A 15784-nucleotide genomic window follows, 5' to 3' on the forward strand; every position below is an offset into this window, starting at 1 on the left:
CTGCTACACAGGGTTGAGGTTTGCAAGATAATTTATCAGTGGACACATTTTCTAGTGGTGTCAGAAAATAACACTCTGCACCTTTCAGCATCTGTTTTCCAGTTCGTTTTTGTTTTTTTGGGTTTTTTTAGATCTCAACATTTTGAATTCTGAAACATCATGGAATACCTTTTCCAAAAATATCAAGTACACTTGTAGCCCAGATCTACAACCAGGTAGATCATATACTTCTATATACATCTTTTTTTTTCCCCCCCTGCCTTTTGGAAACAAACGAAACAGTGTTTGGTCTGGAATGTGGTAAGAAGGCCAACTCTGCAGGGAGGAGACAGGAGAGGGAGGAAGTACTTGGTTAGTATGACATGCAAAGCGCTCGTGCACTGATTAGATCGCAGGGCCCGAGTTTCATTTGCCAGGAATGACTGGGCCAACCTGGGAAATCTGTTTTGTTTTTTTTTTTAATGAAAAAATGGGAGGAGCTTCCCTTTGCTGGTCCATGCCTTCCTTTCTCATATCTCCTGCCTTTAGTCCCAGAGTAGTGGCACAGGTATGCTTTTGCTAGTATAAAGGATCAATTCTAGCCAAAGCTTTGTTCATAAAACCTCAAGTTTCCACAGGTTGATTAGGTTAAGCCTGATTTTCCATGAGGAAAATCCTTTTAACAGGGAATCATCTCTCTGTGTTTCTGTATCTATGATGGCTTTGACTCTGAAGGGAATTCCCCTCTCCCATCCACCATCCACCATCCAGCCCATGCTGGACACTATGATGAACAAATGAACAGTATGAGGCTCATGTGGGAGAGGTAAACTGAGTCTGGATGCCAAATTCCTTTCAGCAGACTGCTAATGTTTTCTACTGTTCAACCATGAGCATCTTCTTCTGTCCTATGTGTAACTGCTGAGTTTCCCAGATACGATGCTAAGAGCTAGTTGGAGACTGACACCCTTCCTAAAGTCACATGATGCCGTGCCCTGTTCTTGAAGTGAGATTTGATGTATACCTATTTAACTAGTAGTAGTGACTGAACCCAGGGCTTCACATTTGCTAGGCAAGTCTCTTATCATTTGAGCCATGCTTCCCATCCTTTTTTGCTTTCATTTATTTTTCAAGGAAGTCTAGTGCTTTGGTCTGGGAGCCTCAGCCTGCGATTGTCCCATCTCTGCCTCCTGGGTAGCTGGACATACAGTTGAGATTATATGTACCACCATGCCTGGCCTTGAGGTGAGATTTTTAGAATCAAGAACAGGAAACTATACCAGCTTTTGGGAGGGAAGGGGGAAGGTAGGAGGGACATGGTTTCTCCACAGAATTTTTTTCTTTTAAAAAGAGATTAAACAAGGTGTATTTTCCCTTTTGGATTTGCCTATGGAACTAGGGGCAGAAGAAGGTGATGAATACCAACCTGTTGCAAACATGAGCCCTGGGGTTGTTATTTCTCTAATCTAGCAGCCCCAGTTCCCTTAAGGCTATTGTAGATAAAAATGAACTTTACCTAAGCATGCTCTGCTCACTCCCAGCTCCTGCTCTCTTTACCCTACCCCAATATCAGGCTTCAGGACTCCAGGAGGACCTCGTATCATCACCCTATCTGTGATGTATGTGGGAACAGGTTGATCACTTGTCTGACTTTTCTGTATTCTTATATATCTGGCCCTGGCCCTGTGTCCTTAGGGAGGTAGCCTGGGGATGCCAAGTCTTACCACACACTGTGTGGGGGTGGTGTGTGTGTGTGTGTGTGTGTGTGTGTGTGTGTGTGTGTGTGTGTGTGTGTGGTGTGGTATATGTGTATGTGTGTTAGAAAGAACCATCACCTATCACAGGCAAAAGTTGGGGAATGACAAAGGTGACTTGCTTGACTGGACTCTCCATGTCTGGCCATCTATAGAAGGGCCTGAGGACAGCAGCCAGAATGGTCACTGGTTATCAGACACATCTACTTGGACCCCTACAGAACTGAACCTCAGGATAATAGAAAGGCATGAGGGCTGATGGAGGACTTTTGCAAAGCTGGCACCCAGAGCCACCTGTCTGGCTCTACAGGCTCTACCTTGGCGTATGTTTCCCCTGAGTTGCACATTACACTTGCACCCTCCTAACACCCAACCACCATGTGAGTTACATGGTGTAGTTTGTAGGCACCAACAAAAGTCCCACATACTGGAGAATCCATTAGTTCCTGGCAACTTGGGGCATTTCATGACCCTACCACCACAGGTTTTTGATTTTTGGCTTTGTCTAATGAGAGATAGCTTCATGTACCAGCTGAGCCATCTCTAGTGGTGGTCAGTGTTCTTTTCACTTGATGGGTCAGTTTTCTTTACCACTCTAAATAAATGGTGTCTTCTTCAAAGCTATTTCCTTTCCCTCTCTTGTGTAACATTCGTAAGAGAATAGTATTTAAAAAAAAAAGTCGCAAAACAACCTGTGTGTGTTAGAGGCCATTTTAAGTATAAGATTAGAAATTCATTAAAAATAAAAACTCAGAGGACGAGATTAATTTTAAAAGTGCATAGCTAAGGTCAGAGTTTTTGACCGTCATCCCTCATGAGAAATGAGGGCTGCTTAAAGTATGTCCTTAAACAAAATGGCAGCCATTTCCTCTGTAATGGCGGCTCCTAAATCATGACATTGTGGGACTGTCAGTCACAGAGTAAGGGTTGCCTGTGAAGTGGAGCCTTTGGGTCTCAGGGGAGCGGGCTTCATTTCTGCTGTGGTGGGGGGATTGCTGGAGGAGATGCTAGAAAGGTTTTCTGAAGTTTCCCCCCCTAGAGTTTCCTGGAGAGAAGATAGCCCCACAGAACTAAGCTGTCTTCCTATAGAAACAAAGACATAGGACAGAAAGAAAGTGCATTCTTAGCCTTGGAGATGGATTCTTGATCCTCTCATTCAAATTTTTAAAAATACCTTTAAATTCCCCATGGAGGAAGAAAAAAAACTCTCTTAAAGGTTAACATAAAACTACTAATGAAGAGCAAAAATACAGATCATGGAACTGAAAGATACAGATCAAAAGACATAACCTCCAAAAGAAAAGAGAATCCTAATGCACAATATTTACCAATATTTAAATAATCCAGTTGAAACCTTTTTTTTTGTTTTGTTTTTCATGAAAAAAAAAATACACCCTAGATGGCTGCCTATGCTGAGAAAGGTGGAAATGACGGAGTTGGGGGAGAGGAATAAGAAGGTCCATTCTGTTTCGAGATTCTTATATACAGCACCAGCTCCCCTTGAGTCTGTACAGTTTGTGAGAAATGAACACTTCAGAATTGCAGTATAAAATATGGCCATAAAAAACCTTCTGTCTTCCAGTCCTAAGCAGGTAAGTGCACCATGCAGGGTGGGGTCTCCAACAATGGAGTGGTTCCGGCCTGGTGCTCTGGGGCTCCCCTTCCCCGGCCCTGCCCCCTGGGTCCCACCTCCAGAGCGGGTCACTTGCTTCCGGTGTGCACTGTTGTCACAGTGGTGGGCCTGGGTCTCCGCTCAGCTCCAACTCCTGAGACCCCTGATGAAGAGGAAATAAAACTACACAGCGTGGAAGGTGCCAGGCCTGTAGGGGAACAGTGGAACATAGGTTAATTCATGCTCCCCTTTCCCTCCCATCACTGCTTTATGAGGGGCTGCATTACAGAGGAGCAAAGTATTACCCATTTGACCACTGTGTTTCTTTCTGGGATCATACCTTGGGTGTCAGTCGTGGGGCTTGAACTCTGGGCCTGGGCACTGCTGTCCCTCAACTCTTCAGCTCAAGGCTCGCACTCTACCACTTGAGCCACAGTACCACTTCTGGCTTTTTCTGCTTATGTGGTGCTGAGGAATTGAACTCAGGGCCTCAAGCATGTGAAGCAAGTGCTCTATCACTGAGCCACCTTCCCAGCCATACCTTGGGTCTCTTGCATGCTTAGATAATACTTTACCACCAAGCCACCATGTTCTCCATTTTTATCCACATCTAGAGAAACTTTTACAATGTGTTCAAAATGCTTTATTCTTAAATCCAATTCCCTCTTTGTGTGTGCTTGGTAATAATTATACTGGCTTTGTATTTGGGAATGACATGGCTTTTGACACCATGTTTTGCATCTTACAAAGCATGGGGAGTGATAGGAATGGCTGGTTTTCTTACAACTGCTCCATGAAGAATGAAGGAAAGCTCTCTGTTCCTGTCTGGCCTTTGGCTGGTATGCTGTAAGAAGCATTTTGAGACACAGGGCACTTTGAAATGAGGATCTTCATCTATCTCTATGTGGACTTTGCAGCCTCTTGTCCTAGAAACACGCCCCCTCCAGGCAGCCCTGAAATCTCCCTATGCAGATGTGTCAATCTGGATATGAAATATCCCCAAAGGGCCTATGGCAGTATTTAAAAGTGACCGCATCTTGGGATCTCTAACTTAATTGATGGATTAATCCACTGATGGATCCGTAGTTGAACAGGTGGGGCCTAATTGGAGGAAGAGGCCATGGGGTAAGTCTTCGAAGTGTATATCTTCTCCCTGGCCTCTCTGTCCTCTTTTCCCCTCACTTCCTTCCTGTCCTTCTCTCTTTTCCTCTCCTCTCTACATCTGCTTTCTGGTTCCTATCAAGTGAATATCCCTGTTCCGCTGTGCCCTTCTGCCACGATCCTTTAACACAGGCCCAGGTGACCCTGGTCTGAAATCTCTGGAAGTGTGAGTCAAACAAGATCAATCTTCTTATTCACTATTTTTTCACTCAGGTGTTTTGTTACAGTGACAGAAAGCTGACTGACACAGCCACAGAAGGCCCCAATGTGGGAGCACCAGCTGTTGCTGTTCAGCTCCAGAGGACTTGGCTCCAGCCCCTGTGTCAGCTTGGATGTAGGGAAGGCCGTTAAATAAGATATTACTGTGAGCTTTGCTGTCAGTGTCATCGCATGACTCTCTAAAGAAATGATATTGGTAGTGTTCCTTTGGTCAGAGGTGAGGATGGGTCTATAGGTGACATGTGAATGTGGTATTTAGGAGTATGTAACCGTGTCAGGAAATTCATAGGGATGTTTTGGGAGAATTTAAGGATTGAACAGTCCTAAATGAGATGGGATGGCTCTGATTTGTGTTTGCAGTTCTGGGGGCAGAACCCAGGGCTTATGCATGCTAGGTAACTGTTCTACCACCGAGCTATGTGCCAGTCCTTGGTTGTTTGAGACAAGCTCCTGCTATGTAACCCAGGCTGGCCTTTGACTTACTATTTATCAAGTGGCCTGAACTCATGGTCTTCCTGCTTCTGCCTCCTGAGTGTTTGGACTAGAGGTAAGCATCACCATTCCTGGCAATGTGATGTTTGTCTGACTGTCTCTCTCTCTCTTTACCAACAGTACTAAGGATTGAACTCAGGGCCTTGTGTTTGCTAGGCAGGCACTTTACTGCTTGAGGCATGCCCCAGACAACTAATGGGATTTCTCCTTAAAGAGGAAAGAAGCCCTTTTCTGAGCCAAATGGGAAGGAGCATCATGCTCAAGGTGGGGCCGAGCTAAAGGGCTATGCAGTGGTTGTGGAGATGAGGGCCAATGGGGATGATCAATTGCTCTGAAGTAGAAAGAAGCCACTGGAATAGCCTCATAGGAGTTTAAAATTAATGTGGAGAGGGGGCTGTGGAGGAGAGAAGTAAGAAGACTGTTAGTGTGCTCTCCAGGGAATTATATTCTACATAAAGATGAGAGATAATAATATTACTATTACTTTTGTTGCAAAGCCAATGCATGTCATATAAATGAACTCAAATTACCATCACTCATCAGAACAATGATAAACATTAGAAATCAGTGGGGTCAGGCTCTCAGGACCCTAACTTCCTTCCCACAATCCTTAAGAGTACTGATACAATGAGAGCAAACTGAGGAAGAGGAGACAGAGTAAGGAATGACTAGGCCCTACCCTGACAGGCTGGCTATGTGGAACTTGAACCACAGATTTCTCATCTCTAAATGGAAACAATGATACCAAGTGTGTAAGTACTGAATAGTTATGTTTACAAAATATTGTGTTAGGATAGCTGGGAGCATGAAAACAGGGTAAAGCACTGAAAATGCTGGTCAAACAGTAGGTGCTCAGGCCAGGACCTCTCTCCTCTCCACCCAGACCCATCTCAGATACCCACTAAAGAATTCTGGCTTTGCTACATACGCACAATCTTTTTGACTGGCCAAGCTGAGGCTGCTGGAGACACTTGCACTTGAACTATCCAGGCTGCTGCCGAGGTGTAGTCTCCTCATATGTCTTACCACAGCGGTGGCATTAAATGCTTGCTGAAATTTAAGAAAGAAAACACAAGAGAGAAAGGTCAGAGGCTCCTGATAGATAAAAGAAGACTCTGAATGCTTCCTTTTTCTTACCTGGTTACTCAAAGCGTCACAAGCTGCCATCTCCTATTCTGCTTTTCTATTTGGGGGAATGGGTAATGCTGGGATTTGGATTCATGACCTTGTGCTTGCTAGGCAAGTGGTCTACTACTTGAGCTGTACCCTCTTTTTGGCGGAAGTTGCTGATACTGGAATTTGAGTTCAGGACCTTGCACTTGCTAAGCAGGTGCTCTAGCACTTGAGCCACATCCCTAACCATTTGGCTTTCGTTATATTTTGAATAGAGCCCTACATTTTTATCCCAGCTACCCTGTATCTCAATCCTCTTAGTTACACTTCCCTTGTAACTTGGATGACAAGCATGTACCAACATGCTCAGCTCATTGATTGGGATTGGGTCTCACAATCCCAAGTGATCCACCCAAGTTTGATCCTCAACTTTGGGCCACTGTGCTCAACCTTCTTTCCATTTTTCTTTCCTTTCTTTCTTTCTTTCCTTTCTTCCTTCCTTCCTTTTTCTCTCTTTCTTTCCTTTTGCTTTCCCTTTCTCTCCCCTCCCTCCCTCCCTTCCTTTTTTGTGGCAGTTGGGATTGAATTCAAGACCTTAGACTCGTTTTTAGGCCAATACTCTACCACTTGGTCCATGCTTTTAGCCCTTGTTTAGTGTCTTTTTCAGATCAAGTCTCATGCTTTTGCCCAGGTAGCCTGAATTACTATTTCTGCCTCCTGACTAGCATGGATGACAAGGGATTATTCCCTATCCAGTTTGTTTTTGAGAAAGAGCTTTGCTGATTTTTGCCAAGGCTGGCCTTGAACACGGAACCTCCAGTCACTGCCTCCCAAGTAGGTGAGAGTGCTGTATGTATCACATTGCTTGGCCACACACTTCTTAAAACATACTCATAATACTTTGGGAAGCAAATTTATATTTCTCTTGTTAAAAAAGTATGTGTTATTTAAATTTCTTGACTCTGTGTGTGGGGAGTGGGGGGTAACTGAGGCTTGAACTTCCACCCTCATACTCTCAGTTGGCTTTTCCCGCTTAAGGCTGGCCACTCTACCATTTGAGCCACACTCTAGTTTCAGCTTTTTGTGGTTAATTGGTGATGAGTGTCTTACAGATTTGTCTGCCCAAGCTGGCTTCCAGCTACAATCCTCAGATCTCAGCCTCCTGAGTACCTAGGATTACAGGTGTGAGCAATGGATGACCAACAAGATACTCTTGAGGCTTAAAAACAGTTTGCTCCTGATGTCAAAAATTTATATAGAGAAGCGTAAAACAATTTATTCTGAATTTTGAGATGTAGCTTGAAATGAAAGGCAAAAAAATAGCAAAGTGAAAGGTATATATAATAGGCTACCTTCAAACGTAATGTTTAAAAATACTATTTATTTTCCTATAACTGAAATGGATTCTTTTGTGCTAAGCAGTGGCATTTCCTCTGAACAGCATAGGTCGGTGAAGTTAACTGTGTTTCTGTACAGTCTCTCAGTGGCTGTTGACTCTCATGACAAGACAGCTAAAGCTTAATGATCCAGGCTGATTACAACATAGAGTTTGGGTAATCAATAGATGATCATGAGATCTCTGCTTTAAACCCAACAAGTTCTGCCAGTAAATACGGATGAGTTGTGTTCCCATTTTCTTTTCCCCTTTGCGACTCTTCTTTTTAAAAGGTGATTGTTCCAAATTCCAACAGAATAAAGGGAAACAAAGGGGATTAAGTTGTCAAAGAAACAGCCGGTGAGTAAGCCTGGCACCAGTGCTGTCTTTGAGCTGCAGAGAGGAATGGCTAAGATATCTTCTCGTGTGACAGTGGCATCCAGAAACCCAACATGCTCCCATGGTGCCGTGAGCTTCCGGAGGGTGACAAAGGTCACTGGGAAATTCAGCAAACTCAGGACTTACTCTCCATTTGCTTTTTGCAAAGTTCTTCCGGATCTGGGCACTGACGGACTCATGGATGTTCTTGTTGAGGGCTGTGTCACCGGCGATCCTGAAATACAACGAGATTCTTCATAAGGGTTTCCCGGGGCTTCCCCAGCAGCCACCCAGGAAGCCTCATCACACCCTTGAGTGTGTGGCTACCTGGGGCCCCCAGGCTGCTGAGTTGCCCAGGTGACCTGCCTCTGAACCCACGCATGGCACCTTATCACTCCAAAGCCCCACTCTTCTTGCTCCCTTCACAGGCCCTGCCCACAGTCTCTCGCTCTACTTCACTACCCACCTCTCAGGTGAGGTTCCTCTGTTGATGCCCAGTTCCCGCCACACTGAGATCCACAGCAGCAGGACAACCTGGACTCATTGTCCTTCTGCCTCCTCCATCTCAGTTTCAAGACCTGCATGGTGTCACCTCTGAGCCTTCTCATTTGTCCCATGTCTGGTCTGACCACCATATTCTTCTCCAGACCCTGCCTTCCGGCCTCCAACTTCCAGCTTCTGGCTTCCCTATAGCCAGGGCTTATGTCTTCCCTTCCCTGCACTGTCTGCTCCATGGATCTTTTCTTTTTGTATTCTGAGACTTTCAGGTTCTTTCCAGTTCCATCCAACATTCTGTTCAGGCCATGAGACCTGTACCCCTCCCTTTCTCCCAGAAGAGCCTCAGCTCAAGCCTGCAATTCCTAGAAATTATCAGAACTTTGAGGACCACTTTATAGTCAATGGATTTTCCTATAGGCAGCATTTACTGTAGTTCTGGCTTGCTCTTGAACTTTCCTCCATTAACAGGGAGCTATTCAGGCGTGCTCTTACTTCCTCTGCTGAGAGCTCTCCTCATTCGATTCTGAGCTGCTCTCCTTTCATTGTTTTGGGTTTGTCCCTGGCCCTTCTCTTCTGGATTACAAACTCTAGTCTTAGGAATTCCCTAAAGGTCCCTCGCAGCCCACTCTTCTCTTCTGCCAAGCTCTTCTAGATGACAACATTTTAACTTCTTTTATATCCAATTACTTGGCCTTTCTCCTAGGTCAAGGGAAACCATGTTCTACTCTCGGTCCTTCCTGGGCTTTGACCCTCCCATCTTCCTTTTCTGGTTAAGTACTAAAGATGTTGATTCTTGGTTTATATCTAGTGTCTCAGACAGATTTTACTGAGGCTGGGTATGGTGGCACACCTAGCTACCCAAGAGACAGAGGTAGCAGAATGCTGGTGGCTCACACCTGTAATCCTAGCTACCCAGAAGGCTGCGATCTGAGGATTGCAGCTTGAAACCAGACTTGGCAGAATAGTCTATGCAACTCTTTCTCCGATTAACCAGCAATGAACCTGGATTGGAGATATGGTTCAAGTGATAGAGTACCTGCTATAAGCAAGCAAGATGAGTAAGGCCCTGAATTTCAATCCCTGGTAATTCTAAATAATTAAATAAAAATAAGTGAATAAGTAAATAAAAGAGATAGGGAGAGCCAGGGGCTGGTGGCTCACGCCTGTAATCCTAGCTACTCAGGAGGCTGAGATCTGAGGATCACAGTTCAAAGCCAGCCTGGGCAGGAAAGCCCATGAGACTCTTAACCCCAATTAACCAGAAAACCAGAAGTGGACTGTGGCTCAAGTGGTAGAGCACTTGCCTTGAGCTGAAGAGCTGAAGGACAGTGCCCAGGCCCAGAGTTCAAGCCCCATGACCAACAAAAAAACAAAAAGAGAGAGATAAGGAGAAATAAACTAAGAAAGGAAGAAAAGGAAGAAAAGAAGGATAGAAGGATAGAAAATAATTTATTGAGTTTTGGAAAAGTTACACTGCAGGCACCAGAATTCTGGCTCACCTTTCCTGGCTAGAAGACACTTGGGGTGAAAGGAAACTTTCTACCTCCAAGCCCAGAATTCCCTGGACATAAAACACACTGGACACTGAAGACTTTAACTTCCATCTACCTTGAAATATGACACAGCAGATGCATAACCTCACAAGACAAGAACTCATCCCACTCAGACTTTCCTGCATTTGAGAATCACAGACATGGTCATCTAGACAGAGAGTCTGTGCTAGGCAGGCCTGCACAGAGCATCCAGCCTAATATTCCCAGCTAAAAGCAACTGCCCTTAAATATCTTTTGTCTTTTCCCAGCTGAGTTGAAAACACACAGCTAGGAAGATGCTCAGAGAGCAACTGAAATGAACCACATTTCCAGCCACTGCCAATTCCAGCCCTTCCCCAGACATGCACCAGCGAAACAGCAAGAGCACGTCTGAATGGGAAAATTGGAAACAAGAAGAATGAGCAGATTTGGGAAACAGCAGACACTGTTACCAAGCCCATTTCTCCCAGAGATCCCAATGGGAGTGCTTTCTTCTCTTCTGCTCTTTCTGAAAGCAATGTCTTCAGGAAAAGAGGTCAGCTCCAACGTGTCACTGGGCAGCTTAACACCGGGTCCACAGTGGTAGAAGTTGGAACTCCTCAGTCTGAGTACTACTGCAAGGCTAGCAATGGGTTCCAAAGCAAACAGGCCAGGGATGGAAGCCAGGGAGACTCAAAAAACTTGGGTTCTACCTGCCTGTCAATAGTGTGGCCTTTAACACCTCAAGCCCAGGGCCTGCTGCCCTTGCTCTGATTTTCACACCTTCTCTGTGGGCTATCATGGACCCAGATGTGAGGAAAATGCAAACTCAAATATTGCAGGGATGTTGGTGCTCACTTTGCACAGTCCTCTGAAGTTTGGTTGCAGTCAAGCTAGTAGCAGGTGGCCCAGTGACTCTACAAAGTCATCCTCAAGGTGGCTGAAAGATACAGCCACCTTGGGTCACAACAGCACAGCATATCCCTCTTTAAAGGGACACCATGATGGAAATGTGGCTACTATTTATAATAAGCTGAGAAGTTCCCAGTAACGACCTTGACCACCCTGATGCTTGGTGACACCAACTTCAACATTATTCATCAGCAAACTCAAGGCATTGTGTCTTGAAGGTATCCTGGAGGCCACCCTAATTAACTAGAAAGTGACCAATGCTTCTGATAAAGACTTTCCTTGCAATAGATCTGTAAACCTCTGAGTAAACACGTATCATTCGTGTCTCCCTTGCTCTCTGGTTGTATCTCCTACATTAACAACATGGGATCACATCTTTTTCACCCTGTCTTACTAACAGACAATCAAAGTCTTCTCTCTCTGCCTGTGGTATCTTTACACTTCAAACATGGTCTCTTCCACAGCCACAGTTATGGTTTTTGCTAGCCACCTGTTTAATAGTTTGGTGATACCTGCTGTGTGTTCCAGACAGTGCTCCACCACACTCTTGGACCTGGCCAAAAAGAGCTAACGTGGCTGGAGCCCCACTGAGCAAGGGGGTCCTTGGACAACATTCAAGACTGCAATGGTTCATCTTTTTGTGCCAGCTTGCCTAGGACGCGGCATCCAGCTATTTGGCCAAATGCTAGTGTGGCTGTTGCAGTAAAAGTATTTCTGAGATGAAATTATCATGTTGACCAGTAGACTTTGAGAAAAGCAGAAGGACTTTAAGTGGAGTGAGGGGGGGAGAGAGAAGAAGGGACTCTTCTGCTTCCACACTGGCTTCAGGCTCCACCGATCTTCCACAGATCTTCAGCATGTTGGTCTGCCCTAAAGATTTTGGATTCACCTGACTTCCATAATTACATAGCCAATGACTTCATTCCTTAACACAAATGAATCTCTCTTATGCTCATCACTTCAGTTTGCTCCTCAATGAAACTGGAGATTGTTTCAGAACAAACGGAATGGCAAGGACCTCGCAAGGTGCTACCCCTGTTATAGAGATGGGTTCTCATTCTGCTGCCAGCTTTCCCAGACTTTTTGGCAATCAGTGAGCATCGAGCTGGCTCCTGGCTGGGCACCACCGAAAGGAAGGCCAAAATCTCAAGGAAGAACAGCTTGAGAACACCTGGTAAAAAAAACAAACAAACCCTGACAGCCTCCTCCACCAGAAAGTGCTTTGACAAGAACCCTCCACGGCATGGCACAGCCTGTTTTGGAGCTAAGGAAGCATCTGCACTTGTAGATGCCTCTCTTAGCCCTGGGTGCCTCGGGTCAAGTGGGAAGAGCAGGTACAGAATGACACAGGATCCTCTGCAGAATAGATGTGCCACGGCCACAGCTTCCAGGATGGCTTTGCTTTTAGCTACTTGTGTAGTCTTGCCTTGGTTACCTTATCTTCCTCTTTCCTTATCTCTGACATGAACATAAAACCTGCTTCACTGGGTGATGATAAAGAGAACATTTTCAAGCCCTCAGCACAGTGCTTGAAACATAATAGAGACTCAATGAATGCCTGGTGGTATAAATTAAAATGCAGAGCAACTGGGCCATGACACAACCTCTAAGCAGGTCCCCTGGGGAAGGCTAGCAGCATGGAGACACAGGTGGAATGCTAGGGAAGGTGGTGGCGAAATAGAAGACTGGTTTCCCACTTCTTCCTGAATTCAAGGTGCTACTCAGTTCTTTCTATTGTTTTGCAGCAGTGGGGATCAAACTCAAGCATGTGAGGCAAGTGTTCTACACCTCCAATTCCCTATTTTCATTATATGGGGTGCTATGTGAATGAGCCCCCCAAACCCATGCATTAAATGCTGAGTGCTCAGGACTGAGTATGTTTGTCAAGTAGCAGAGCACTTGTCTAACAAATATGAGGCCCTGAATTTAAACCCTGTTACTACAAGAGAAAATCGTCAGTTCCCAGTTTAGCTTTATGGGAACCTTTAAGAGATGAGAACCAATGGGGAACATTGGATCACTGGTCCTTTAAGGGCATTGTAGGATAGCAGCCTCTTTCTCTCACTTCCTGACCACCACAAAGTACTATGTGCTATCTGTCATGATGCTCTTCCCCAACTTAGGCCCAAAAGCATCAGGGCCAACCCATCACAGACTAAGACCTCTACACCTATTAGCCCCCAAACCACCATCCTTTTTTTTTCTTCTTAAAGTTGATTGCCTCCAGTATTTCATTACAGTAATGAAAAGCTAATTAACACACTGGAGATCTTATTACTCTCAGCATTTGATTGTTAAATGGATGCCCACAGGGCTTTCATAAAAAGGCCTATAGTTAACTCAGCATTTCCTTCTATGTGCATCACCTTCAGTATTTCTCATATAATCTCTGTAAATTTGGAATCGTATTCTCACTTCACAAGGAGAAAACTGGGGCTTAAAAATGTCAAGTATAAACGCAAGGTCATAGCTAGCTGACAGGAAAGCTGCTTCTAACTTGACAAGTGGCACAAACTAGGAGGCCCTAAGCACACTGTCGCTGAAAATGTAGAGAGCCATCAGTACCAATTAGTCCCCCTGGAGCTGAACAAACACTAATGGAAAAGCATTTGGAAAGGAAAAGTATGTATCACTTCAATCTGTTTTACTAAGTAATAAACTCTAAAAGAATAAAGCGCTAACCTTAATTCCTTATTGGGCAATTATTATTTAATAAAAATGATCCTCAGAAACTTCTGATTCCTTTCTTTTCCTTTCATTTCTTTTTTCTTTTCTTCTTTCTGCCTCTGTTTCTGTTTGTCCCTCCTCCTCTCCCTCCACTTTTTCTTCCCCTCCCCCTTCCTCCTCCTCCTCCTCTTTTTCCTCCTCTCTCCTTTCTTCTGCAGGCCTGGAACTCAGGATCCTCTTTACCTCCTCCTCTTGAGCACTGGGATTACAAGCAGGTGCCACCAAGCTCAGCTCATTTGAAACTTTCTTCACACTGAAAAGCTACTAGTGTCTTTTGCACATAACCTCTTATGAGTTCACTCCAAAAATTGTGGTCTAAGAGCATAGAATGGTTCCTTCCTTGGTTTGGGGAGAGGAACAATGGTCCTGAGCAGGATGAAATGAAATGACTACCTGCATACTTGATAAAAGAGAATGGCCAATGGGACATTCATGCCGAGAGCACTCAATGACAAGGTCCTCATGGTGAGTGTTTTAGTCTTACCAGGGATGCCGAGCTGCCTGCTCACAGGTGTATCTTTTATTTGGGTCTTTTTCCATCAGATTCCGAATGAAGTCTTTTGCTGTTGAAAAAGGAAGTGCAAGGACAAAGAATCACTTTGTGGCTTGAGCTGTGACCACTAGCCACCACTGTATCTTTGAGAGGAGCATGTGCACTATTAAAAATCAGAGACCAATTTCTATAGACCGTACTGCATAGCTCAGACACAAAAGACCCCAGGCATTTGGATGCTGAGTCAAAGCAGAGCCATGGCTGGGACTCTTAAGGGTGACCCATGACTAAAGAAACAGCAAAGCCAGGCTCGCACCCCCGCATGAGCCAGCTGCTGCTACCACTGCCTTCAGTTTAGAGAAGACAGGAAATGCTCTTCATAATCTTCTTCGGAGAGACACATGGGGGATGTTCCCTATACAGACACCGCAGACGTTACTGAATCCACCAATGGGGCTGTGAGATTACCAGGCACAGAGGATCCCAGTCCAATTGGACTACTACACTGCAGTGAACAGGAATCCACCCCTGGGGGACGTGGAGAGGGCTGGCAGCTGGGGTCATAGGATCCAAAGCTGACACTGTGTGTCACCGTGGAAACCTGTTACGTTGCAGGGCATGGCAGCTCACTGTCCACTGGACTGGGCTTGGGGGTGGGGAAGGCTGTGCCCTCTGAGCTTAGAAGTACAATATCCCCGCCCCCCAGGGATGGGGGTTCCTAGGGTTTGAGAGCTTGGAGCCTAACTTTCCAGTTAGGAGGAAATAACCTAAACAATAGAGTGCTCTCTCTGAACAACCCATCAGTCTTCAAAGTACTATCTCATTTATCATTTCAACTCTCCCTTCTACTGCTCTTCCTGGGGGGTAGGGTGTCGTTTTCTCCCTGTAAGGAAACTGAGGACCACAGAGATTGCACCACCACCTTACTTGGGCCTTGGTTTTGTTCTTTATGTCTCAGGAAGGATAGTGAACCTCTTGGAAGGAGAATTAGGGTTCAAATCTCAGCTCTGGTATGTACTACCGGTGTGATTCTGGTCAAGTTAGTCCATCTTCCAGGGCCTCAGTTTCCCTCTCTTGTCAAACGAGGACACTAGTTTTCCCCATGAGATGGGCAGTTTTGAGGACTGAGTTAGCCATGGACGGGACTCTTCTGCTCAGCACTCAGCTGGCACTGGGTAAGCATTAGCTAATATTATTTCACTCCTGGGGTGCTCAAACCAAGGCATGGCTGGAGACTAGATAGGCAAGTCACCATCTCTTGTCTGGGTTAAGGTGAGGTGTCCCAAGCCTGCCTTCTAGGTTAAGCCCAAATATGTAGCTCATGAAGCTTCCCCAAGAGCTGTCATGGACCAATTGTTTGTGTCTCTCATAATTCCCATGTTGGGATTCTAAGTCCTAAGATGAGGATGTGCAAGGTGAAGACATCAAGAAGACAGCTGCCCATGAACAGGAAGTGGCCCTCACCAGACAGCGGCTGTGCTGATGCCTTGGTATTGGACTTGAGTCCTCCAGAATGGTGAGAAATAAACATGTGATTAAGCCCCTCTGTCTGTGGGACTT

General features: G+C 45.3%; 1 protein-coding gene across 5 annotated transcripts in view; it reads right to left on the reverse strand.

The window, feature by feature from the left end:
• Positions 1-259: 259 nt before the first annotated feature.
• The window catches only part of Camk1d (calcium/calmodulin dependent protein kinase ID), a 326503-nt gene continuing 310978 nt past the window's right edge, over positions 260-15784 (reverse strand). Inside the window, exons 8-11 of one of the 5 annotated variants that reach the window (XM_042685946.1) lie at positions 14216-14294; positions 8231-8318; positions 6150-6267; positions 260-3553 (exon numbers count right to left, since the gene is read on the reverse strand). In XM_042685946.1, the coding sequence (XP_042541880.1) occupies positions 3435-3553; positions 6150-6267; positions 8231-8318; positions 14216-14294 (404 nt within the window). In that variant the 3' untranslated portion in view covers positions 260-3434. Of the gene's footprint in view, positions 3554-6145; positions 6268-8230; positions 8319-14215; positions 14295-15784 lie in introns of all 5 variants that reach the window. The other 4 variants (XM_042685947.1, XM_042685949.1, XM_042685948.1 and 1 more) reach the window with 4 other exon arrangements.

Source organism: Dipodomys spectabilis, unplaced genomic scaffold (genome assembly GCF_019054845.1).
Source record: "Dipodomys spectabilis isolate Male_0828 unplaced genomic scaffold, ASM1905484v1 ptg000096l, whole genome shotgun sequence".
NCBI lineage: Eukaryota > Metazoa > Chordata > Mammalia > Rodentia > Heteromyidae > Dipodomys > Dipodomys spectabilis.